Source organism: Podarcis muralis, chromosome 3 (assembly GCF_964188315.1).
Source record: "Podarcis muralis chromosome 3, rPodMur119.hap1.1, whole genome shotgun sequence".
NCBI classification, from domain to species: Eukaryota; Metazoa; Chordata; class Lepidosauria; order Squamata; family Lacertidae; genus Podarcis; species Podarcis muralis.
Genome location: NC_135657.1, coordinates 103,654,402 through 103,682,153, shown reverse-complemented (window position 1 = coordinate 103,682,153; position 27,752 = coordinate 103,654,402). Strand labels below are relative to the sequence as shown.

The 27,752-nt window shown below is 45.7% G+C and overlaps 1 protein-coding gene across 2 annotated transcripts in view; it reads left to right on the top strand.

The window, feature by feature from the left end:
* Positions 1-27,752, top strand: part of KCNS3 (potassium voltage-gated channel modifier subfamily S member 3) — a 50,147-nt gene that overhangs the window by 8,642 nt on the left and 13,753 nt on the right. The window contains exons 2-3 of one of the 2 annotated variants that reach the window (XM_028722293.2): positions 13,708-13,880; positions 16,598-18,124. In XM_028722293.2, the coding sequence (XP_028578126.1) occupies positions 16,654-18,124 (1,471 nt within the window). In that variant the 5' untranslated portion in view covers positions 13,708-13,880; positions 16,598-16,653. Of the gene's footprint in view, positions 1-13,707; positions 13,881-15,321; positions 15,432-16,597; positions 18,125-27,752 lie in introns of those variants that run through there. The other variant, XM_028722295.2, reaches the window with a different exon arrangement.

Sequence of the window (27,752 nt, the reverse complement as noted above, 5' to 3'; positions counted from 1 at the left end):
GGCAAGCTCAGGGGAAGGGCCAGAGGTGACAAACAGCGAGAGAAATTCTGCCACATCGCTTGCGCAGTATCCTTTCCCCCAGTACTCCCATTTGTGGGTCTTACATGATGTTGTTGTTGTTTAGTTGTCTTAGTCGTCTTCAACTCTCCGTGACCCCATGAATCAGAGCATGCCTTGGAAACTATCACTTTCTTCTCAAAGCTGCTCCTTTTTTATGTCCATGGAGTTTTCTTGGCAAACTTGGTACCTCGGGTTAAGAACTTAATTTGTTCTGGAGGTCCGTTCTTAACCTGAAACTGTTCTTAACCTGAGATACCACTTTAGCTAATGGGGCCTCCTGCTGCCGCCGCTGTGCCGCCGCCGTGCGATTTCTGTTCTCATCCTGAAGCAAAGTCTGTAACCTGAAGCGTCTGTAACCTCAAGTGTCTGTAACCTGAGGTACTGGAGTGGATTGCCAGTTCCTTCTCCAGGTGGATCACATTTAGTCTACACCATGGGTAGGCAAACTAAGGCTTGGGGGCCGGATCCGGCCCAATAACCTTCTAAATCCGGCTCACAGATGGTCTGGGAATCAGTGTGTTTTTACATGAGTAGAATGTGTGCTTTTATTTAAAATGCATCTCTGGGTTATTTGTGGGGCATAGAAACTCATTTATATATATTTTTTCAAAATATCATCCGGCCCCCCCACAAGGTCTGAGGGACAGTGGACAGGCCCCTGCTGAAAAAGTTTGCTGACTCCTGGTCTACACTCTTACCTATGACCTGTCCATCTTGGGTGGCCCTGTACGGCATAGCTCATAACTTCTTGGAGTTATTCAAGTCTCTTCAACGCGACAAGGCAGTGATCCATGAAGGGGGTCTTACATGATAGTAGGGCATTAAAGGGCATGGAAACGAGTGACTCTGGTTTGCTTAATTTTAGTTAGCGCTAGAGAGGCTTGCATCTCGGTGCAAAAAGATTCCTGATAATGGGCCACTTGACCTGCAGATCCGACAGCTTATTGCAAAGTCCATTATCAGCCTTATTGATATTGTGCCATGTTTTATCTTCACTGGGAAAACAAACACACACCTTCCCCCAACCCCACCCTGGCTAAACCCTATTTAAATGTCCTGAGTTGTCTGTACTGTTCATTGCCGTCACTTCAACACAGTACCAGACTATTACATGATGTATCCATTGCGGTAGTTTATTCTTATTATTTCCAAATCCATGACAGCATGTCGCAAGGCACCCAAGCAGTTGTGTGGCTCCTGAATCTAGCTGAGTAGACCTTTGATTTCTGGTTCCTGTGGTTTGGCCTTTTTAAGAAAGAAAGAAAAAAAATGAGCACCATACCACTAACACTCAGTTATGCAACCGAACTGTGATGCGGTATGTGGATTGCAAAGGCTGCTTGCCCATCAGCATTCGGCTGGTGTAGAAGCAACCTATGCTTTTGTGCTGCTGCCGACTGGCTGTAGGCAGAACATGCATTGTCAGAGTACAAGGTGCTGTTATTCTGCATTGGCAGAGGGGTTGAGGCTGGGCGGAGCGCTCTCAGTGAATCAAAAGGGGAAAGAGATATACCCAAAGCACCAGGTATTAAAGGAGTCTCCTTCAGTTCAGTTCATTTCATTTATTGAATTTAAATACCGCCTTATACCCAGAGATCTCAGGGCAGTTCACAAAAAAAGATCACAATATATAAAATAAAAATAAAAATTTAATAACACCCCCCCCCCAAAAAAGAGCCAAGTTTTAAAGGGTATAGGATATTGATTACGTCAGCCAAAGGCCTGGTTAAAAAGGAACGTTTTTGCCTGGCACCTAAAGCTGTATAATGAAGGTGCCAAGCGAATTTCCCTGGGGAGAGCATCCCACAGATGGGGAGCCACTGCAGAGAAGGCCCTGTTCTCGTGTTGCCACCCTCTGGACCTCTTGAGGAGGAGGCACATGAAGGAGGGCCTCAGAAGATGATCTCAGGGTCTAGGTAGGTTCATATATTTTGTTTACTGAAGCTTATGGGTTGCTAGTGTTTTAAATCAGGAGTCCTCTGCTAATCACCCTCGCATCCTATAATATGGAGGGGAGTGACCTATACCAGACATACCTCTTTCAGGGGTGGTGGTGCCATAGATTCATGTCATATCAAGCAGTATTTGAAATTTGCCAGGTGCAAGGTGCATTTTGCACCTAGCTGTCGGCCAGTTGCAACCAAGTGAAGATGCCTGGTTGTCAGGATGGTGCCTCTGATGTCTCCACCATCTGGAGGTGCTATGCCTGGGGATCACTGGATGTTGACTGTTTTCACACACCAGCAACACATCCTGTAGAATTCTCCCTGTGATATTTTATCTGCACAGGCAGAATGAATTTCAGGAACCAGAAAGTCGTATGGAACAACGCAACTTTTGAGCTGTTACAGTCACCAAACAGAATGCGTAATTGCCATTTTGGGGCTCTAATTTTCAAATGATGGATTGACCGTGATTGATTCTCAATTAAACATCTGGCTAGTTGCAGATGACAACCTTGAGCTAGGTTAAGAGGCTTGAGACCTTAAAGAAGAAAAATCAGCTGATCCAGGGATGGTCCACATATATATTGGCCTATTCTGACCTCTCTTTTTCTTAATGGTGACACAGACCATTCATAAGATAAGAATATCCTTTACAAATGTGAGCAGGGCAGTGGGGGGGGGGGTAAGTGAAGACGAGTGATGGCAATTCACTATAGCATCATTCACTGCTCCTACTCAGGCTGCACAGAAAAATATTTTGGTTCCTGAAACTCATTCTGATAGTGCAGATGAAATATAACTGGTAACTGAAAACCGTCAAGATCCAATGATCCCCAGGCATGTACCTCCAGATGAAGACAATATTAGGCATCTTCATTTGGTTACTACTGGTTGATATCAGGTGCAAAATGCTTTTTGGCTTTTAGTTTGTTTTTTTTAAAATTGGCTTCGGTGTATCCTGAGTGAAACTAAACAGGATTATAAATTGGGCTTGGACTATGAAAATGGCCACTCTAATAATTGGCTTTCCTAGCACCATAAAATATATAGCGCACACAATATATAGCGCTTTCAGTTTTAACTATAGGAGTTGCTTTTTGGAGTGTGTGTGTATGGAGGGCAGTTAATTGCACATAAACTGCTGCTGGGTTTATTGATTCTTCAGAAGCTAATTATAGGGTGAAACCCCCTAAATTTGCTGCATCGGTGACAGATGTGTTGGCGGAATGACGTCGTCCAACGGCATATTTGATGTGGAAGAGAGTGACGGTTGCAGTTGTGCAGAACGATTCTCAAAAGTTAGCGATCGCAGCCTTCTAAACAACACGCATGGCTGTTTTGTGCAAAGTAACTCTTGGGAGCTGTTCAGGAGATGGTTTTGTAACATAAAGTCTGTACACAGTGAGATCACAAGCATGTCTTAGATTCCCCTGCACCACTCCCCTCGCAGAACTACAGTTCCCAGAGAGTGGTTTAGCAACCAACCCCTCTTTGTAGGGGGAACTCCAGAAACATTGCTTCTGTGAGGGGAATCAGGGTCTCCTAGCAGCTCTCAGCACCCTCAACAAATTACACCTCCCAGAATTCTTTGGGGGAAGCCATGACTGTTTGAAGGGATATCATAGCGAATGTCCCATGTGAGTGTTTGGAGGTAGTTGGAGGATGGATGGCCGTTAACAGATTGAGGTTGAATCCTGACAACACAAAGTACAGTGGTACCTCAGGTTACAGGCGCTTCATGTTACAGATGCTTTAGGTTACAGACTCCACTAACCCAGAAATAGTACCTCAGGTTAAGAACTTTGCTTCAGGATGAGAACATAAATCACGCATTGGTGGCACGGCGGCAGTGGGAGGCACCATTAGCTAAAGTGGTACCACAGGTTAAGAACGGTTTCAGGTTAAGAACAGACCTCCCGAATGAATTAAGTTCTCAACCCAAGGTACCACTGTACTGTTTTGGGGGCATGGCGAGTGGACAGGTGTGGGGGACTCCCTGGTCCTGAATGGGCTAACTGTGCCCCTGAAGGACCAGGTGCGCAGCCTGGGAGTCATTTTGGACTCACAGCCGTCCATGGAGGCGCAGGTCAATTCTGTGTCCAGGGCAGCTGTCTACCAGCTCCATCTGGTACGCCGGCTGAGACCCTACCTGCCCACAGACTGTCTCGCCAGAGTGGTACGTGCTCTGGTTATCTCCCAGTTGGAGTACTGCCATGCGCTTTACGTGGGGCTACCTTTGAAGGTGACTCGGAAACTACAAATTATCCAGAATGCAGCAGCTAGACTGGTGACTGGGAATGGCCGCCAGGACCATATAACTCCGGTCCTAAAGGATCTACGCTGGTCCCCAGTACGTTTCTGAGCACAATTCAAAGTGTTGCTAGTAAAATACATCCTTAGGATGTTCTGTTCCTTGCTGTTAGTGGGAACAGCTGCTCCTTCAAATTCCGTTGCCCTGAGTGTAATTTGGTAAATAAATCTTAGCAAAAGCACCGTAAGCTTGGTACTCTTTTCTCAGGAAGGTATCAGATGTTCCAGGGAAAGTTTTGCATGAAAATCACCCTGTGAAGCTTTTCAGTGGAATCTCTCTCCAAATGGTTAAAGCAGAAGCAAAACAAGCAAACAAACAATAACCAGACCCTGTCGGAAAAACTGCAGTCAATGTATGTAAAGGAATACCTCTTTGTTCGTTTGTTTTGAGCCAGCCTTGGTGGGATAAGTAAGCGCACAGCCCATTCCTTGGGGGCAGAAAGTTTGCCGGCTCTTAATTGAAACGGCTTGTTCAATAAAAGGTTATCACATCTCCTCTCTCCGCAACAAAATAAAATCAATCCAATAATGACAACTGTTACAGAACGGACGTGAGCGAATGCTGCTTGACTTTAGCCCATGAGGAACCTGGGTGCGAATCTGTTGTAGACGATGCAGGGACATTTAGCATTTCACTATGGTACTACGGTACTTGCAGTCTTCAGCAATTAATCAGCCCAAATGGACATATATTGATGGGGATGCTTAAATCTTGTGATGGGCTATTATGGCAATAAAGCTGTAAACTAGGACTTGCTGGTCTTCCAGGTGTTGTTAGACTCCAATTCCCATCAGCCAGCATGGCCACTGGTCAGGGATGATGGGAGTTGTAGTCTGCCAGCACCTAGAGTGGCACAGGTTCTCTATTCCTTCTCTTTGTCTTTAGCAGCTTGTGTCAAACAAGAATATGAAGCCATTCCACCACTCCTTTAAACTGTCCTCAGTGAGGGCTGAATGTGGCTTTTTAAGTATCCGGAAGCCATCAGTTCAAGCCCTGCTTGGTGTAAATTGTGTTCCTGAGCTATTTACTCTTCATGAAAAGATGCCTGTAAATGAAAGGATTATGTCTAATCTTTCTCTCTCTCTGCGAAACCCTTCTTCTTCCCATTGGCTCCAACGGGAGCAGTTTAAATGAGTGGCTTTAACAGCTCGATCCTATTAATGTTTATGTTATGTACTGAAGTTCTCACCCTGGGCCAGCAAGGGGATACTGTAGATAGTTCAGGTCCACATATGGAAATAAGGGATCGAAAGTGATGTTCAGTGATTGGATAGTTACAGAAAGTTGTTACAGTTGCGTTGTAGTGGAGCTCTATATAAGCAGGCTGGCTGAACCCTTCAGTTCAGTTCAGTTCTGGCCTGTGAATAAACAAGAGCTGTTTGAAGAATCGCTGTGTCATCTGATATGTTCACCCACAACTTAACAGTTTACTTGGGAGTAAACCCCATGGGGACCATTGGCCATAGCTGTCAACGTTTCCCTTTTTTAAAGGGAAATTCCCTTATTCCGAATAGGATTCCTCGCAAGAAAATGGAAAAGTTGACAGCTATGCCATTGGCGCTTACTCTGACATGAACACAGGTCAGACTGGGCTGCAAGTCTCCCACTGAACTTAAAGGCATTTAAAATGCTTAATTCATCCAGTTTTATGTCGTTGATGGTGATGATGTTGTTCTGTTTCTCCGTGCGGCAAGCATTCGAAATGAAACCAGATATGGGTTTTTCAAGAAGGAAGATATTAAGGCTTGCTTTAAAAAAGAAGCCCTATCTTCTTCTTAATTCTTAACATTTCATTTTTAAACAAAATTTAGGAAAAAATATATGAGGAGTTATGTGGTGTATGCATTTATTAAACAAATCTGGCATCATTTATTTTTCAGCATTGTGTGCTAGGTAATAATCATATTATTATTATTTACATATATTTGCCCTCTTTCTCAGCAGCAACCCAAGGTTGTAATTTTAAGCATTGGGCTGGGGGGGGGGGCGGTTTGGAAGCTGAGAGCATTTTGTATGCTTAAAGCATAAGGGGATGTTTAGATATAAGCAGCAGAAAAATCATTGCAGCTGTCCCTTATACCAACAGCAAACTCATTCTCAAAGTGTGGATCCTTAGGTAGCCGAAACATCACCATCCCTACACAGCAGGGAGTATCGGCAGGCTTGAGGGGATCCCAAGGTTTGCAGAAGTACAAAAGTGGGGAGATTAAAAAATGAGGAATGAAAAATCCCATCTCCCCCCCCCTCAAAAAAACCCCATGCAGCCCAGTAGTGGACTGAGCTTACTCATTGACAAGGGAATCCTTGCAGTTGGAGAAGGGATGGAAAAACTGGGTGATAGAATGGTGATTGGATGGAATATTCTGGAAGAAGGCTTAGCTAGCTGGCTAGAACCCTGAATGGGAGCACCGTGCAATGCAACAATTTGTCGCAGTTCCCCCTTGTTTATGGTTTCTGTTGCAGGCCTTTGGAAGAAATGCTATCCCACATGCAGTCAGTTAAAGAGGACCCTGCAAAACAAATTCTGTATTTTATCCATTTTCAGTAATTTCCTTTCAGAGGAGAGCTTACAGATGTAACGTAGGCTGATGAGGGTTGAGGTCTTATGGATGTAACATGGATTAATTCTGAGATATGCTCTCAGGAAGGTAATTTACGTCAAGTGGGCTGGTGTCATCTCTGGGATTTTGTAGCACCTGAGAGGGAAACATAATCAACTCATATAATTCCTCGTAGGGGTGGGCTTGGTTTTTGCAGAAATCTGAGGGGGTTCGGTCGCCATTTTAGAAAACCAAAGCTTTGCAAATGCCTGCACATTTTCTCACAGCCTTGTGACATGTTGGCTCTCACTATAATGAACTCATAAAATAAACGACTTTTGCTTATACCAAATGACATAAAGCCATTTCTCCCATCGGTTAAATTCTCCTTTGTTGACTTCAAGATATAAAAGCTGTTGTTTATGTGAACGCAACTTAGACATTTTAAGAATCACAAATATATTAATTTATGGCATTTTTCAATATACGCTTGGTTTTTAAACCTGCAGGCATGCACTTTCCAAATTCAAACACTTTCAATTTTATGGGACCAATCTTTCTCTCTTGGGGGGGAAATTAAAGCTAATGGCCCATATATAAATGCAATGAACAGTGTTATGCAGGCTATTCTATCCTACATTTTCCCCTGTCTATTTTACTGCTTACCAATCCATTAACCTTCAGTTATGTTATGGTACATGGAAGGCAAACAAGCCTTGCCTTGCCAACCTAAGGCTTTTCACATTTCCTTTTGTAATGATGAAGTCGTCGTGTGATTTTACAATTCCTACGTTCTTCTGAATGTCCCCCCTTCATGATGAAACAATACATTTACTGTAGGATGCTTAACTATGAGACACTAATTTTTACTCAAGAGTAGACCCACTAACTGGATCTACTCTGAACAAAAGTTCTTAGAGTATCCCAGAGATCCCTCAAAAATGAAAATTCAGATACTGGAGAAGTGGAGGTGGAGGCATTAATGAAGTACAGTGAGCCCTCAATGGAGGAGAGGGTGACATTCCAGGGATTGTGACTGATGCCAAAATTGCGTACGGTGAAAACTCATTGGGTTCAATGGCGGGTGGGATTGCCAAGGACATTTTGCCACATGTACAAAGTTGAATGTGCACAGGTTAAATGTGCATATGCTGCTGTATCGTTCTCTGCTTGGAAATGACACGAGGAAAACCTATCTAGTACTGGGACGACTTAATTGTGGCTTCAGACGAATACATCGGGCCAAAATTCTAAAAGGAAAGGGGCGTCACAGTTCATGAGGTAAATTTTTTTGTCTCCTTCAAGGTTGACATCTGGGACAGAGGTTATTTCACTGACCACAAACTTCTGGCTCCAGTCTAGCTTCTCTGCCCCCATCCCACTGCCAGATGCAAAGAAAATCCTACCACTTCCTGTCTTAGGACCCACCCTTTCTCTTGCCCGGGAAGCTGACTTCACCTCCACCATATTAAGAGAGGGTGGCTTCGGACAGCCATGCGTCTCTAGGCGAGCCCTGCACTTTTGCACATGTTGCAAGTTTGACGTGCAGCCTTAAATCACACAGACATGGGGGTGACTGTTGCATTGTCAAGCTAATCATTTCTATACCCCCAGTTCTGTATCACCACATAGTTCAAAATTTCCAGGGTGGCTTATGATAGATGCAGTGGTGGGCCTACATTCTGGGGGGCCCTGAAGCCTGAACTGTTAAGGGGGCCCCTTCACAACCAGCAATGAGGTCTGGGTAACCACTGTCATCATCTTCAGTGAGGTTGTCTGCAACACCTGTGCTACTGACTCTCAAACTTTGGGATTGTTGAAATATATAAAAGAAAAAATAAATTGATTTGAGTCTACTAGCCCCATCTTTTTTTAAAAAAGCAATGTGGATTAAAGTCACTTCTGGGGCCCCTATGGAATTAGGGGGGGGGGGTCTGAAGCTTAAGCTTCATTTGTTTCATAGCAGATGAATCCTTGGGGAGATGAGTTTATGGAAAGCATCAGATAGTTTTGATAAGATTTTCAACTTGCTTAGGTTCTAGAATGGCGTGTAGATACATAGTCCATGGAACTGTCGTGGATTCAGGAATCCAGTCTAATATAATATTACTAAATTATGGCCTCACGTGTAAAAGTTCAAGTAACACTTGAGGGCCGTCAACCTTATGCGGTGGTTGATGAGAGGATAAACTAGAGAAGAACGGTCCATCAGACTCCTCACTGAAAATGGAAAGGAATAAAAAGTATTTCATGCTAATTGAATTTCTTGAAAGTGTTGGGCCAAAATACATTGATTTTCAATTGTCACTTGAAACTCTATCCTTTTTAAGGACCTAGCTTTCACTGTTCACGTTGGGCAGCATTGATTTTGTTGTTGTTCGTCGCTATTAGAAGCTGTGTATTGTTGAAAGTAACTGAGAAATAAGATTACTGGTCTTTAAAACTGGTCTGAAGGGAGACATTTTATTTTACTGCCGGAACAGGCTGGTCTTGATAAGGCATAATGAGGTACTCTGCTTATTCTTGCCTTTCTCAGTCACTCTGCAGAGTCGTATAACTGAAGGACAACCATTCAAGAAAACTCATTATGGAGTTTTCCACCCCAAATGGAAGCCCCCTGCTTATTGCTCAGGGGCAAAGATTCCAGGTGATCTTTAAACTAAGTCCAACTATCTTAACTGACCCACTTTCCTTAGGTCAGGGTGATAGCGATCTTTCAATTTTCCCGAAGTGCTCAGTCACTGAGCCAGCTGCATGTAGTCAGAACAGAATACGAATGAACAGGTCATCACTTCCAAGTGAATGGCTCATTAAAGTCAACTTTATCTACAATGAGGGGGCTAGAATATTTGTCTTGAAACTGTAGACTTCTGATCTTCTTGGGAATTGTATATCTAGTGTAATAAAAAAATTAAGGTCTTATATATATAATAAATGTTCATAAATGTACCAGCCAAGCACGTACATAGATATGTGGACCACATGTCTGGAGCAGCACAGAAGACCATCCTGCACCCATTTTGACTCCCCAACTGACCAATGTTTTCTCTGCAAGGAGGGAGGGGGTGAGGGAACCTTCCCATTGTCTCAGGAGTTGGGTAATCACCATCTCAAAGGAATGGGCAGACTACCAGGAAAGGCAATCAGACAAGGCATTATCAGATAACCTAGCAGACAGGAAAAACAACAACATTCAAATTTATGTTGTAGACCACCTTTTCTGTGATGTAGGTATGATGTTTGTGGGGGGTGGTCTTGGGTTACACCCCTTCTGTGATGTATGTGTGATGTATGGAGGGGTGGTCTTGAGCTCCAGGGCAGGGAATTTAAAATGTCTGTATAAGAGCAGGCACACCTTTATTCTGGGTCCTACTCCTTTCTCCTGCATGTGAGGGGAGCACCCTGTTGCAACAGTTCCATAAAGATCAGGCTTACTAGCTGCTTTGCTAATCAATATTCTCTGGTTGACCTCTGTTATTTTCTCCTTCTGATGGAGAACCTACAAAGGACTCTATAAGGGCTCTTGTGTCCCCCATAAGGGAATAAGGGCAGATCTTGTATATAACAACAGACAATTCTGCAGTGTTGGTATTGTTCTCGCAGGTAATAAAATATACGGAAAATAAATACATATGTTGGATTATGAGCACAGCCAGCTTCTTATTAAGCTGTCTTGATAGCTAGTATTATTGTAGTAACTCAACCCATTCATCTGTCAACATCTAAATAATGTACGTTAGTGGACTGCAGACACTCACTTTGCTATTTGTATGTATCTGTTTAAGGAATTTTCACAGACCCCAAATCCTTTATGGTGTATGAAATGGACTCCCTGTTGCAGTGAAGTAATATTGCTCATGAACATCAGTGAGGAGGAGCCCCACCTGGTTGGACGCAAAGGAATGATGGGAGGAAACTGATGGGGAACCCCCATGGGAAGGAGGCTCAGAGCCCTTGGAGTGGTGGTGGGGTGACAATGAGTGGTCAGAACGAGAAGACTGGGAGGAGGAGGTGTCAGAAACTGAAGGGGCAACAGGATTTAGTGAGCTGGGAGAGTCTGTGGCAGAGAGGCAGAAGCTGAAACAGGAGGGCAGGAAGAGAGAGGCCAAGAAACAGAGATGAGTCAGGCTGGTGAAGAGTCACGGGTGTCACCCTCTCCTGCTGCGATGAGGTCCCCTCCACACTTGTTCCCCAGAACCAGAAGAAGCAGGAAGTGGAAGGAGCAAAGGCAGGCACGCAGGCGCAGTCTCCGATCGCTCAAAGAAAATCCTGGAGAGGCGGAGACATAGATGGCTGTGGGGAGACAGCGACCTTCAGTCTTGGCAACTGCTTCATGGGGGCCAGACCTGCGTGAAGATCCTGTTTTTGCTAATAAAGAGTTAACTCCAACTTGCTCGGTGTGGATTCCTGCTAGTTCAGCCCAGCAGCAGCAGAGACATTGCAACTTAACCAGAGGGGAGAGGACCAGTCAATGGGGATATCAGCACTGTGTAGGTTCAATCTAATATTACCCACCACCTCATCCCTGATGCTCTCCCACTAAGCTAGTAATTCCCTGCCGCATACCTCATTCATCACTACAGGTGATGCCCAATTAGTCCATTGATTTTAATGGGTCTATTCTGAGTTTTGAGTGTGTGTTTTCCATTAGTATGTAGTATTTTGTTACAGAAAGCCCAGATATATCTGGTCTCTGGTCATGTAGCCTTCAGAATAAAGGTTTGCACAAGAAAATAAGTAGAGACCTGTTTGATCCGGCCAGTGGACAATCTAGACCAGCCTCCTATTCCCACAGTAACCTAGATGCCTATTGGTAGCTAGCAAAGTAGTGCAACAGCCATCTCTGATTCCCACCCACTGGTTTTCAGGGGTCTGCTGCTTCTGACAGTGGAGGTAATGCCTAGCCATCATGGCTAGTAGCTGCCTTCTCTTCTTTTAATTGAGTTGCTGCCATTGAACAGCAATGAAAATGGAAAAACCTTTGGACAAAGAGATGGATACAGGCCACCATCTTGGATCTAGAATAATGTTTTCTTGATAAAGTTGGCTTGGAATGCTTTTGGAATCAAAAGAACTTGCCGCGTTGCCTAAGCCTGTGTCTGTTAATTAACTGAATGGATGCGTCGCACTAGGTAATCACAGTGAGTAATGGGTGGTATTAATGTAATCCGAGCAGTGAATCATAGCCTAGTACTGTGGAGGATTGCTGAGCCCTGATTCCCCCCCCCCTGAAGTGAAATTGGCTTTAACAAGGTGCATGCAGATTTCTCTGTTGCTACAAATCTAGTGCACAACCCCTTTTAATTCCACTTTGATTAAATAAGAAACAGGAGGCTCTTTGACCAGTCTATTGTCAATTTTGGTTCTGTTTGTACCTGCCCTTCCCCTAAAGTAGGGATGGAGAACATTTGGTTCTTGAGATGTTGGGCTACAACTCCCCCTGACCACTGGGCATGCTGGCTAGGGGTAACTGGGGTTGGAGTCCAACGGTATCTGAAGAACTACGTATTCCTCATCCTGGTTATACATAAGTCTTAGCCTAATGGAGTTTGTGACATCTGAACTGAGCCATTCTGCTGGAACCTCATATTCTTCCTACTTTTCTCCTGTACGTGGATTCCCTCATTTCCATGATTTGCAATATCTGTAGTTTGCTGCAGAATTCAAATGGCACAAACTCTAGTACACACAAACCAGAAAGCCGCAGTCTGACAGCAAACCAGCTTCAAACCATGTTTTGAATCTCCCTTCACCCAAAACCTAAATCTTCCGCAACATCTTAAATCGCTTGATTGCCTATCAATCTCCCGCTTAATTTCTTCCCTCCTGCCGTGCTCAGGGCTGGCCCTCCCGCCCACAAAAAGTGGCGAGGCCGTTGCCGCATGGCGGCAGGCTCTTAGTAGTGCCACTGGACATTTGCTTCCAGGCACCCACCGCCTGGCACTTGCCACTGGTGGGCGCTGGCTGTCGCTGGGTGTTTGCTGCTGCCTCTTGCTCAGCTGCAGCAGTGTGAGATCCCCATGCCTCCACAACCATCCCCTGCAGCTGCCGTGGCCCACCTGCCACTGTGTCTCTGCCCCCGCCACATGGAGGCAAGCTGCAATGGGTGCCACAGGGTGTGTGGCCACAGGGGGTTACAGTAGTGGGGTGTGTGGCCACGGTGGGACATTGAAGAAGAAGAAGAGTTTGGATTTGATAGCCCGCTTAGTGGGTGGCGCTGTAGGTTAAACCACAGAGCCTAGGGCTTGCTGATCAGAAGGTTGGCGGTTCGAACCCCCGCGACGGGGTGAGCTCCCGTTGCTCGGTCCCTGCTCCTGCCAACCTAGCAGTTCGAAAGCACATCAAAGTGCAAGTAGATAAATAGGTACCACTCCGGCGGGAAGGTAAACGGCATTTCCGTGCGCTGTTCTGGTTCGCCAGAAGCGGCTTAGTCATGCTGGCCACATGACCCAGAAGCTGTACGCCGGCTCCCTCGGCCAATAAAGCGAGATGAGCACTGCAACCCCAGAGTCGGCCACGACTGGACCTAATGGTCAGGGGTCCCTTTACCTTTTAAGGAGTCTCAAAGTGACTAACAATCTCCTTTCCCTTCCTCCCCCACAACAAACACTCTGTGAGGTGAGTGAGGCTGAGAGACTTCAGAGAAGTGTGACTAGCCCAAGGTCACCCAGCAGCTGCATGTGGAAGAATCGAACCCAGTTCACCAGATTACAAGTCCACCGCTCTTAACCACTACACCACACTGGCTCTCTACACCACACTGGGCCAGCAATGCCTATGCTCCTAGCCTATTTTATTGGAATATGTGTAGATGACAAAATGGTCAATGCCTTTTCTTTCTTTCCTACAGGTATCCTCTCATTTTGCCGAACGTGAAACTTTCTGGCCTTTGCCTAAACCAGGAAAGTTGTTTCAGTCCTCACTTGTATGCAGTACCACCATGCTTGTAAACGCAAACTGCCGCGACAGGAAATGCTTCTGGAACTGAAAAGTACCCTAAGAGAAGGCTTCAGATCACTTCTGGTAAGTAGCAAAATCAGACAAGTTCAAATACCCCCCCCCCCCAGGCACCCATCTGTAAGGATGGCTAGGAGAGGAAAATGAAGTCAACTTCCCTCTGGTGTCCCAGAACCAGAAGAGGCATGAAAAGGGCAGGAGAGAGACTAGCAATGTGCAGACGTAGTCTGTGATATCTTGGGAAAACCCCTGGAGAGGAGGCAGCTGTAGGAAAGTGGAGACCTTCAGTCTCAGCAACTGCTTCATGGGGTAAAACCTACCAGAAATGAGTTGCTGTGCTTATTGTGCTGTGCACAATTAGTTTTGGCTAACAAGGAGTTAACTCCAACTTTTACAGTGTGATTTACTGTCCAGCTTACTCTGTGACACACAGGTTCCCCGTCCTTGGGATCCATGGCCATCATCATCATTATGATCACAGAAAAGATCACAACATATATACTCAGAATAAAAATGACAACCCAACCCCTCCCCCCCCCCCCCCCCGAAAAGAGCCACATTTTAAAAGGGTATAGGATGTCAATCAGGTCAACCAAAGGCCTGGTTAAAAAGGATCATTTTTGCCTGGTGCCTAAAGGTGTATAATGAAGGCACCAGGCGAACTTCCCAGGGGAGAGCATCCCACAGACGGGGAGCCACTGCAGAGAAGGCCTGTTCAAATGTGAGAAATGGGGCTCACAATACTCTCCTGATCTACATCCCTAAACTGGTTTGGGCATTCATGACTCAAAGCTCAAGATTGATTCACTTTCCTAGGCGTATCATAATGCGTATCCTGTGAAGAGAGTGCTTGAATACTGTAGCCAGAATAGCACCCTCTGGATATTATAAGACAATTCTCATCATCTCATTGAAAGAGATGGGTTTGCTTAGTGTGGAGAAGGGATGTTTAAAAGGGAAACATCAAATACCACATACTAATAATACTATGGAAGGAAAATCAGCATGCTGAAGGGTTTTGTACCTTGGCTGTCCTTTGAAAGATGGGCCCTGGGAGGCAGGAAGGGGAGGAAGACAAGCAAGATATTACCCTCTCCAGAGGGCATACTTAATGCTCCCATGGCGAGTTATCAAGTGACTCTTGTATCACTAGCCTAAAAAGAACGCCCCTTTCCAAGGTGTGACATGTTAGTTTTCCTTTTCCTAAAGTGTAAGCAGAATCCATAGTTACTTCCCTTCACTTTTACAAAACAGTGGGTGGAGTCATACAGAAGCCCAGAAGGGCTGGCTGAAGCCTTTAAATCATTCCCAATCTTAATCTTTTAAATGTTCCTTCTCATGGAGAGTTAACAGCACAAAATGCAGATGCTGATGAGAAAGTCTACTTACATCTCCATCCACTTTCTCTCTCACTCCCTGAATGATCAAACCAAAGGAGATTGCTATGCCTCTAGAGCCCTAGTGACCAAGGAGCCAGCAGAGGGAGGTGTCACAATGAAGGACGTGTCACAAGGACCTCCGCAACCAGGCAACCACCAGCACTCAACTGACACTACTCTCAACTGACACTACTAAGTTTCCTTATATGGCTTTTAATCCATGTTCAGCTTTTTACAAGTATGTAAAATGAAATTTATCCCTTTACATTCAAGCTTCCATTGTTCCTGCACCTACTGAGAATTAGCTATCTAATCTACCTCTCTGCCTCTGTTTAAAAGACCTGGTTAAAAAGGAACCTTTTTGCCTGGCGCCTAAAGGTGTAAAATAGGTGTATAATGTGTATAATGGGTTTATAATGAAGGCGCCAGGCAAACTTCCCTGGGGAGAGCATCCCACAGACAGGGAGCCCATTCTTGTGTTGCCACCCTCCAGACCTTTCGAGGAGGAGGCACACAAACGAGGGCCTCAGAAGATGATCTCGGGGTCCAGGTAGGTTCATCATGCTTTGAACAATTATTTCCCCTTAGAAAGTACAGTGGTACCTCAGGTTACAGACGCTTCAGGTTACAGACTCTTCAGGTTACAGACGCCGCTAACCCAGAAATATTACCTCGGGTTAAGAACTTTACCTCAGGATGAGAACAGAAATCGCGCGCCAGTGGCGCAGCGGCAGTAGGAGGCCCCATTAGCTAAAGTGGTACCTCAGGTTAAGAACAGTTTCAGGTTAAGAACGGACCTCCAGAACGAATTAAGTTCTTAACCAGAGGTACCACTGTATATGAATCAAACACAAAATTTTCTTGTTGCAGATTAATGGGAAGTGTGTGATGGAGGTGTGGGGCGGGGCACCCACCCACTCTTTCCCATAGGAAGGGGTCTTGGTAACCTGGCAATTGCAAGGACACAGCCATGCATGTATAAACAGGGGAAAATGTATTACAGACTTAAATATTGTTTTCTTGTGAGATTCATTATAGTTAAGCCTACCAGAGATACGCTTTAATTCTTGGAAGGATGAACATTAATTTAAATATGGTTCAGCTACAGGACAGGACAAGCTTAATGAATTAACCATCTTTTCTCCACAGCAGGGTGTTAGGGGGAGGCGGGGGGAGGTAGTGCTAACCAGACTTTATTTTAATCAAGCTTTATAACTCTGACTTAATAAACCTTGTAAGTAATTTAATTTTGCCTCACTGAATTGTTTAGTGCTGCATGTGAGATTTTTATTTCTTCCCCGTTTCCTTTAATATAACTACTCGCAGTAAGCAGAGATGAGAAGTGTTTGCACTGAGAACAAAACAAGATTGAATTAGCTAAGTGTACCTTGTGTTGCTTTTTAGGTGCGATGTAATATTATGTGCCTTGCCGGCCGGCCACAACACTTACAGCATTCAAAATGGTGTACGGCGAATTCTTCCACAGGCCGGGACAAGATGAGGAGCTTGTCAACTTGAATGTGGGTGGCTTTAAGCAGTCCATTGGCCAAAGCACATTGCTCAGATTTCCCCATACAAGACTCGGGAAACTGCTCAAATGCCATTCAGAAGAAGCTATTCTGGAACTGTGTGATGACTACAGTGTTGCAGAGAAGGAGTACTACTTTGACCGGAACCCTTCCTTGTTCCGCTACGTGCTGAATTTTTATTATACAGGGAAACTCCACGTCATGGAAGAGCTCTGCGTCTTCTCCTTCTGCCAGGAAATAGAGTACTGGGGAATCAACGAGCTCTTCCTTGACTCTTGCTGCAGCAACAGGTACCAAGAAAGGAAAGAAGAGGGACTTGATAAAGAGTGGGACCAGAAAAGCAATGCCGGAAGCCTGGATTCTTCTGACGACGAGTCGTCCATCTTTGAGAAGGAGCTCGAGAAATTTGATAAGCAATGGTTGGGGGAGTTGCGCAAGAACATATGGGTCAGAATGGAGAACCCTGCCTCTTGCTTGTCCGCCAAGTTGATTGCCGTTTCCTCCTTGAGCGTGGTCCTAGCATCCATCGTGACCATGTGCATCCATAGCATGCCGGAATTCCAGAAGCTGGATGCCAACGAAAGGGAGATAGAAGACCCTATTCTGGAAATAGTGGAGATCATATGCATCATCTGGTTCACCTCTGAGCTTATGATCAGGTTGGCTGCTGCTCCCAGTCAGAAAAAGTTCTGGAAGAACCCGCTGAACATCATAGACTTTGTCTCCATCATTCCGTTCTACGCCACTTTGGCCGTGGACACCAAAGAGGAGGAAAGCGAAGACATCGAGAACATGGGGAAAGTGGTCCAGATCCTGCGTTTGATGAGGATATTCCGTATCCTGAAGCTGGCTAGGCACTCTGTTGGGCTGCGGTCATTGGGTGCCACTTTGAGGCACAGCTACCATGAAGTTGGACTTCTGCTTTTGTTCCTGGCTGTTGGGATTTCCATTTTCTCCGTCCTGGTCTACTCTGTGGAAAAAGATGATGACACATCAGAGTTGCAGAGCATCCCAATCTGCTGGTGGTGGGCCACCATTAGCATGACCACCGTTGGCTATGGAGACACCTACCCGGTCACTCTTGGAGGGAAGATCATTGGCACAACGTGCATCATCTGTGGAATATTAGTGGTAGCTCTTCCCATCACAATCATTTTCAACAAGTTTTCCAAATACTACCAGAAGCAGAAGGATATTGACGTGGACCAGTGCAACAACGACCCCAAGGAGAAGACAAACGAGCTCCCTTATTTTAATATTAGGGATATTTATGCAAAAAGGATGCACTCCTTTATTTCTAGCCTTTCTTCAGTAGGATTTGTAGCCAACGATCAAGATTCAACCGACGCCTCAAGCATCCAAGATCTTGACGATGTTTATAACACAACATCTTTGCAGAATGGTACAGGAAAATGAGTTGAATCTCTTTTCTTTACTGTTTCCTTCTAATATTAGCACAGCTTTGACAAAGAGCACTTAAATTCTCAGGGTATCTTAACTCTCTGCCATATTAGGGCATTCTTGGCTCTGATGATGTTGCACATTCTTTACGGTTTAGATGGGGCTTAAGGATAGATAGACTCTGTGTGGTGGATTAGTTTTTTGTTTTTTTCCACATGGCTTCAGAAAATGGTATCGAGTGTGCTTGGTCCGGCAACCAAGTCCGATAACCTTTTAAAGAATGTGTGGTTTGAATGGATTGTGCGTTGGGAAATAGTGGGTTACTAGCACACGGGAAATGTGCTGGGACAAATGTAATTTTTTATTTGGGTGATTATACCTGAGAATGAACAGAAGTACATACGAAACCATATTTGCTGAGAAACCAAATAGTCCTAAACTAAGCCAGGGGGCCTGTTAGCATCTGAGGTTAAAATTCGATATTATACAGGGCTAGGGAAAAGCTTTGCTCCTCAACCATAGTTCACCCAGGCCTTCTTTGGTGTTATGGGTGGGTGCAATTCACTTGTGCTTCCTGTAGCTTGCATACAGCCCTCAGCCTAATTCCATGCCAGTGGAGGAAGCCTGGTGGGAGGAAGGAAGGGAGTGGAATGGAAACTAATGGAGTGACAGAGAAGAAATTGAAAGCCCCTTGCAAGCAATTTACAGTACAGTGGTAGCTCTGGTTGCGAACGGGATCCGTTCCGGAGGCCTGTTCGCAACATGAAAAGAGCGCAACCTGAAGCGCCATATCTGCGCAGGTGCGTGGCGCGATTTGGCGCTTGTGTGCATGCGCAAAGCATGATTTAGCACTTGTGTGCACGCGCGTGCTGCGAAACCCGGAAGTAACCCTTTCCAGTACTTCCGGGTCGCCGCGGGACGTAACCTGAAAGAACGTAACATGAAGCAAACGTAACATGAGGTATGACTGTAGTGTAAACATCTGGCGAGTGTGATCTGTCCTTTCTCCAGCAGCCTACTGGGTTGGGAGAAAGAGGAAGGGGATGAAGGGGAACAGGGAGCGTGATTGGTCCTGGCTGGTTTTGGGTGTAACCCCATCCAAACCCAGTTTAACCTTGCCCACCCCTGGCTTTCCCTACCTGCCAGATCCCGGGAGCGAAAAATGCTCCCCAACTCCTGCCTTTCGATGTGCAAAATGTCAGCACTTTATTTTGTTTTGCAGGAACAGGCACCTGTTTCAGATGCATGTCTTGCTTAGCTGCCTGATCTCAGGAAAGGTGTGCGCATTGCCACTTGATGTGCCAGCCATTCACCCTTCATTTCTCACCGCAGGGTTGGGCGACCTTTTTTTTACCTACCTACTTGTCTACACACACACACACAGGCACGCAAGAAGCATTATTCAAGGGCACCTTCCAATTGGCAGAAGCACTTGAGGAAGGTGTTGTACAAGCCTGGTGTGGGATGGCGTCCAATGAGAAGACTGTGGGTCACTAAGAGAAGCCGGGGGAAGGGGCTGCGTTCAGGCCTCAGGCCTGAGTTCCTCCATCTTTGATTTAGTGTCTGAACCTAGCCTTAAGCCATAGATCGACATGGTGGATGGCAGGGTCAGGCAATGAGTCAGCCATATTATTCCTTCCAACTCACTCAGTTCAGTTCACTTTTTAAATGGACGCATAACAGAGCTGGAAGGAACCCAGAAGCCATATCATATATTTCCTTGGCCCTAGCATAAAATTAAGCTGCCAACTTCCACAAATCCGAATCATAGCATTCCCCTGGTCAGAGAGAAAGTGCACCCCATAATCGTGTTGGCCAGCAGTTGACTTGAGACAATTTGTACAAATTTGGCAGTATACTTCTGTCTTAATTTCTGGATCCTGGGACTTCTTAAGTGAATCCATCCTCGCACATAGAAACACATTTCCATTTATTTTTCTCTTTCCAATTAATTTCTAGTTTGGGGGAGGCAGAGTGCTCCCGCAACTTGCAGTGCTACGGACTATGTCAAGCTGACCACGAAACCAGACTAAATGTCAAGTGTTGCCCCTGTTTATGGGCTCAGGGTTTTATATCCTCTGTGTACTTCCTTTGTTTTGGTGATGGTGACAGCAGGACGCATGACAAAGCAGTGAAGCATTTGCTTGGTTCTCCACTGATTGCAGTAGGAGGAATTCATCAAGGCTGACTATAAATGGAATAGGGGTGCTATCATCTTTGTACGTGAGATTGCAAGTCGAAATTCTGATAGCCACCCGGCCACTAAAGCCCACAGGTATCCTTGTAATCACCTGGAGGAGGCTAAATTATCTCATATGAAATCACACATTGTATACACACAGCAGGAGCTTCCCAGAGCTGCAGAACCTACTACTGCAAGGGAGATTTGCTGGTGCACTCCATTTTTGGTCTTCACAGCAGAATGGCCGAGCCCCCATACCTCCATTTAAGGCAGCCAAATTGCTCAGCCGACACTAAAAAGCTTAACTTAAGCAGCCTTCTCTTGTCAATCATCTTCACAAACCAGCCTGGCAGTGTTTAAAACAGACCAATGATTCAGATACCGTTAAGAGTGGTGATGAGGAAAACTCTGTAATATCAGCTGAGAGAAGAAGCTGAAGCCTCCAGTATGTTTTTATGCTTTCTGAGTAATTTTTATTATTCTGATGCTCTTCTGCTGTTGAGGGCTACCTGCCAAAAATGTTCTGAAGTCTTGTGAATCTACTTTGTTTTTTTGTTAGAGCTCTGAGATCCACCAAGCAGAATCAGGTGGAAAAGACGTACAATTCAAGGATTAAATAACACCGAATCCCGGAATTTGTGTTGATTACCTGAACTGAACTTTCTGCACTTCCGCACAGAATCCATGATTCCGTGTACTCCAGCTTTCTTCATTGCAGCAGTATAATAGTATTTTTTTTGGGGGGGGGGATATGTGCCATTTTATTATTCCCACTGTCAAATGACTGGAAGTCAGAAGTCCTTCCTGATCTGCTTTGGGTTACCCAGAGGTGTACTTATAGCTGCAGATTGGCCGTCTGCCAACCCCTTCTCTAAAAGTCATAGGAACTAGGAGAAGCAAAACATGGGGCTTTCTGACTTGGATATATAGGGGCTAGTAGACAGCTTTCAGTGAAAAGACTGGTTTGGGGAGAGGGATTTGCTGGAATTCTGGAGGATGGGGTGGTAGGTTTGCAACTTAATAGCTTCTGGCTTAATACAGAGGTAGTAGCTACCAGTGGGCTAGACACTTCTAGCTGAATTTGTATAAGCAACTGAACTTTTCCCCAGTGGCTAAGAAGGGGTCTTTGAGGGAGAAGCACAGGCATAAACAGTACACATCAAATTGATAGCAATGACTAGGGCTGGCTGATATCTGGTTTTCAACATCATGATATATCACCAGCTAAACATCGCGATATACTGATATGCCACGATGTCTAAAATAAGGATGGTTTTTCCCGCATCGTGATTTTTGCCAGTGCTGCTCTTGTGATTTGCTGCACACACCCACACCCAGAGGCAGGGGAGAACTGAGCTAGCGGAGTTAGCAGGGGCTGTGAGAAACGAGAGACGCATTGGCTGGCTTCACGGTTTTCCCCATGTTGTGATTTTTGCATAACACACACACACATCATGATTCAAGTCAAAAATGGACTTCAAACTGGTTTTGGATCATATTTCGCCCAGCCCTAACACATCGTAATTTGTGATATATTGCCAGGTCCAAAGTTATGAAACCGATATTGCAATATGGACTTCAAATTGGGTTTGGATGATATATTGATATATCGCCCAGCCCTGGCTAGCTGGTGGTGGGGTGGGCAAGGCAGACATATGCAGCTTTCTTTGCTGTTTCATGTGCCAGCACAGACATTATCTTGGCTGAAGGCAAGTGAAGCGTTGGGTTTGCTGCATGCAACAGTTTTCTTGGAATACCTGGCAAGACTGTTGTGCAGAGATGCGCCCTGGAAGACATGAATGCCTAGAAGTATCATTAGTTACCAGGTTCTTCTTGGTTCAGCTGGTATATGCAGTCATGAGTATAGCAAGTCCCTTCTAAACCACTCCTTTTAAACAGCTTTTGTGAGTTTTGAAGGACAATGTCAGTGCAGTAAGTTCAGCCTCCACAAGCGCAGCCGGCTTACAGCATGCTGACTCATCCCGCCTGTGCCTGAGTCCCTTATTCTTTGTGAAATGACCAAGATCTGCTAAAAGTCTGGATAAAGTTCTTTTAATGCTCTCAGATTAATCAATAGCTCTTATAAACCCATTACAACTTTTCAGTGCGCTGAGCACCTCTCTGTCTCTGTCTTTTATTATTACTTTTTAAAGCCCCAAAGAACCACATCCTGCAATTTGTGTGGCACACTGATAAGCGCTCAGAAATATTGCTGTGACTGATGCTACAGAGCGTACGCTTCCTACCCTTTCCGAATCTTTCCGTCTCGATGCCGTGCAAATCCTTTATAAAAAGTTGCCTGTTTTCTGTAGTGCTGTTTTCCTTTCCTAAGATCTTCTCTGCTTGTGTGCTTTTGTCTGCAGAAAGACACAGAGGACGGGAAAGTCTATGGGAAGCCAAGGCTTCAGAGTAGCCCTAGTCCAAACAACATACCCACCTCAGTGGGTTTTATTGTTAACTTGAGAAATCCCTGTGCCACTTCACAGGAGAGATGAGTGTTTTGGGATAGCTGGGCCCTAGCCTTTCTCCTTTCCTCTACTGTGCTTCACTTTGTAAAGGTAAAGGTACCCCTGCCCGTACGGGCCAGTCTTGACAGACTCTGGGGTTGTGCGCCCATCTCACTTAAGAGGCCAGGGGCCAGCGCTGTCTGGAGACACTTCCGGGTCACGTGGCCAGCGTGACAAAGCTGCATCTGGCGAGCCAGCGCAGCACACGGAAACGCCGTTTACCTTCCCGTCAGTAAGCAGTCCCTATTTATCTACTTGATCTCCGGCGGGCTAGGGACAAAGGTGAGAGCTGTTTCCTAGTTCTGCTGGATCTCTCAGCGGCATTTGATACCATCGACCATAACATCCTTCTGGGCCGTCTTGAGGGGCTGGGAGCTGGGGGCACTGTTATACAGTGGTTCCGCTCCTTCCTCCTGGGCCGTGTTCAGAAAGTGGTGGTGGGGGATGAGTGTTCAGACCCCTGGGCCCTCACTTGTGGGGTACCTCAGGGCTCTGTCCTCTCCCCCATGCTTTTCAACATCTACATGAAGCCGCTGGGAGAGATCATCAGGGGATTTGGACTGGGTGTTCATCAGTATGCGGATGATACCCAGCTCTACCTCTCTTTCAAATCAGAACCAGTGAAGGCAGTGAAGGTCCTGTGTGAGTGCCTGGAGGCGGTTGGAGGTTGGATGGCGGCTAACAGATTGAGGTTGAATCCTGACAAGACAGAAGTACTGTTCTTGGGGGACAGGAGGCGGGCAGGTGTGGAGGATTCCCTGGTCCTGAATGGGGTAACTGTGCCCCTGAAGGACCAGGTGCGCAGCCTGGGAGTCATTTTGGACTCACAGCTGTCCATGGAGGCACAGGTCAAATCTGTGTCCAGGGCAGCTGTTTACCAGCTCCATCTGGTACACAGGCTGAGACCCTATCTGCCTGTGGACTGCCTCGCCAGAGTAGTGCATGCTCTGGTTATCTCCCGCTTGGATTACTGCAATGCGCTCTACGTGGGGCTACCTTTGAAGGTGACCCGGAAACTACAACTAATCCAGAACGCGGCAGCTAGACTGGTGACTGGGAGCGGCTGCAGAGACCACATAACACCGGTCTTGAAAGACCTACATTGGCTCCCAGTACGTTTCCGAGCACATTTCAAAGTGTTGGTGCTGACCTTTAAAGCCCTAAATGGCCTTGGTCCAGTATATCTGAAGGAGCGTCTCCACCCCCATCATTCTACCCGGACACTGAGGTCCAGCACTGAGGGCCTTCTGGCGGTTCCCTTACTGCGAGAAGCCAAGTTACAGGGAACCAGGCAGAGGGCCTTCTCGGTAGTGGCGCCTTCCCTGTGGAACACCCTCGCACCAGATGTCAAAGAGAACAACAACTACCAGGCATTTAGAAGACATCTGAAGGCAGCCCTGTTTCGGGAAGCTTTTAATGTTTGATGTATTATAGTATTTTAATATTCTTTTGGAAGCCGCCCAGAGTGGCTGGGGAAGCCCAGCCAGATGGGCGGAATATAAATAATAAATTATTATTATTATTATTATTATTATTATTATTATTATTATTTGCACCCGGGGGTGCTTTCAAACTGCTAGGTTGGCAGGCGCTGGGACCGAGCAACGGGAGCGCACCCCGCCGCGGGGATTCGAACCGCCGACCTTTCTATTGGCAAGCCCTAGGCGCTGAGGCTTTTACCCACAGCGCCACCCGCGTCCCGTGCTTCACTTTAGACCCTGACTATTTCCATATTGGGACGCAGGTGGCGCTGTGGGTAAAAGGCCGTGCTTCACTTTAGACCCGCGTCCCGTGCTTCACTTTAGACCCTGACTATTTCCATATTGGGACGTGGGTGGCGCTGTTGGTTAAACCACAGAGCCTAGGACTTGCCGATCAGAAGGTCAGCGGTTCGAATCCCCGTGATGGGGTGAGTTCCCGTTGCTCAGTCCCAGCTCCTGCCAACCTAGCAGTTTGAAAGCACATCAAAGTGCAAGTAGATAAATAGGTACCACTCCAGCGGGAAGGTAAACGGCGTTTCCGTGTGCTGCTCTGGTTCGCCAGAAGTGGCTTAGTCATGCTGGCCATATGACCCAGAAGCTGTACACCGGCTCCCTTGGCCAATAAAGCGAGATGAGCGCCGCAACCCCAGAGTCGGCCACGACTGGACCTAACTGGACCTTTACCTTACTATTTCCATATTGGCAAGACTGGCCCTACTGTTAGCCAGAGTGAGGCAGCTGCCTCAGGCGGCTGGTTTCGGGTATCATGAAAGGCCGAGAAAGACCAACATGGTTCCTGCTAGATCTTGTTGGTGGGTGAAAACTCCCATCGGCCCCAGCCAACATGGCTGAAGGTCAGGAATGATGGGAGTTGTAGTTTCTGCAAGGCGTCACATTGTCTACCCCTGGAACAGAATAAGAGAGAGCAGCCAACCAAATAAGTTTTGTAGTTGAGAAGGGATTTCAGCCCAGTCCTAGTCGGACGCTCTACTCCAGAATTGGAGAACCTCAGGCCCATGGGTCTAATCAGACTTCCCCATTTACTCTCAAGGTTGAGGCCATTTTGGCCAAGCTTTGCCCACCCGATCTTCACATGGTGTCAAACTGGTTCTTTATTGTTCCAGTCTACCTAAAGGAAGCTGGCTTGCTTTTGAATATGAAATTGCTAAGTTTTTCAAAATGTTCAAGTTTTCCCTGATGCTGTGGATTGGGACTGCCATTTTGGATGTAATAACTGGCTGTGAGCCTGAAAGACTGCAAGCATATATAATGTTGGATTGTATCCAAGAAAGAGTGATATGTTTTTCTTGCTTTAACCAATCATGAAGCAATAGCTGTGGGAGTTCATATGACTTGAGTAAAAATTATCATTTCACTTGGTGCAAAATTGCATCTTGACTACAGCCGCTTCCAGATCATAATACATTAGGCAAAATATTTGGGGTGGATGAATTTTGGCAGGAACCGATAACCTTATCTGAAATTATTTCTACTCTCCTGATCTTTCTAAAGCACGCTAATCTCTGCTATGTGAAAGTAGAAAGAGTATCAAGTTTCTGTTTGTGGTGGAAACTCAAGAAAGCAAAGCTTTATTCCCTGGAGTAAAGTTAGAGAGGCTTACTCAGAGCTTCATGTAACCTGGGTCAAAAATGTAAACATGGGATAAGAAAAACTGGATTCTGTGACTAACAAATTGTCAAAAATAAGGAAAAGTGCATATTCTGCATAGTTTGGATAATTCCTGTTGTTGTTTTTTTGTAGCCTGACTAAGAGGTAAGGACCTATGCAGGGCACAGGAGACCCTGCATGCTATCCACAAACACTTAAGCCATGTCTTTATAAGCTTGCAAGTGCAGAAATTCAAGCTAATGACAGGCTATACCAATCAGTACTGTGGGTGAGAATCTATCTCCAGTTCCTATGAGAAAGTTGGAGTCGCACTCCAAAAATTTAGTTTCTAGCCATCGGACTTCATTTGTAACCTTTGTTTTGTTCATACGTATGCCTTATAATTTGGTGAGTCGCCATTAAGTTCTCGCCTTTAATTATTACAGAAGCTTTATAAACTGTTTATTTTTAAAAAAGTTCTCCAAAGCAGTTACACAAAAGGTTCTAGCTTTATCGACTAGATTGCTTTATTTACTAGATCGTAGTGGTGGCCAGCTGTGGCCCAGGGGCCGTAAAGAGGGTAGTGGTGAAGTTTCACACTACTAGTTCAGCGCATAAGAATTCATAGCCGTGGCGACAGCAAATTGTCAAGGGAAGAATGGTGTTCAAGCTCTGTGATGCCCTTTCTCAGGCAGGCTAGAGACAAAAAATCACACTATGGCACAGGAGTGGGGGCATGTTTTCATTTATTTATTTTGCGCATCTCTGTCCTTCTCTTCATTGCAAGGTAACAACCAGACTGCACTGGCTACCAATTAGTTTCCGGGCCAATTCAAAGTACTGGTTCTGACCTATAAAGCCTTAAATGGCTCAGGACCACAATACCTCAAGGACAGCTTGCTCCCATACCTGGACTCTGAGATCATCTTCTGAGGCCCTTCTTCATGTGCCTCCTCTTTGAGAGGTCCAGAGGGTAGCAACACGAGAACGGGCCTTCTCTGCAGTGGCTCCCCATCTGTGGAATTCTCTCCTCAGGGAAGTTCACCTGGCGCCTTCATTGTACACCTTTAGGCACCAGGCAAAAACATTCCTTTTTAACCAGGCCTTTGGTCCATCTGATTGACATCCAATGCCCTTTTAAAATGTGTTGGGAGTGGGGTTATTGGGTTTTTGTTTTTCTTAATGTATTTTGTGATCTTATCCTGTGAACTGCCCTGAAACCTGTGGGCATAGGGTGGTATACAAATTTAATTAATAACAACAATGATAATAATTTTAGATGGTTGTAACTTGCCCTGGGACCTGCTAGTGAAGGAGGGTAATAAAATGAATAAACACACAAGGGGTGATCTCTAATTTTCCACTGTTCGGCAATATAGGGTGACACTGAAAAGGAGAGGGTTGCTGTGCATAGCTGTCAACTTTTCCCTTTTCTTGTGAGGAATCCTATTTGGAATAAGGGAATTTCCCTTTTAAAAAGGGAAAAGTTGACAGCTATGCTGCTGTGGAGCTACAATGAATAGCTTTGTGAATTGTTGAAGACACAGGGCCCTTTCCATAGCCTTTTGGTGTGTGGCAGTTGCACCAGAGAGGCAGAGAGGTAGATTAGCTAGCTAATGCTCAGTAGGTGCAGGAACAACAGAAGCTTGAATATAAAGGGAAAATTTTCATTTTAAAAGGTAAAGGTAAAGGTACCCCTGCCCGTACGGGCCAGTCTTGACAGACTCTAGGGTTGTGCGCCCATCTCACTCAAGAGGCCAGGGGCCAGCGCTGTCCGGAGACACTTCCGGGTCACGTGGCCAGCATGACATCGCTGCTCTGGCGAGCCAGAGCCGCACACGGAAACGCCGT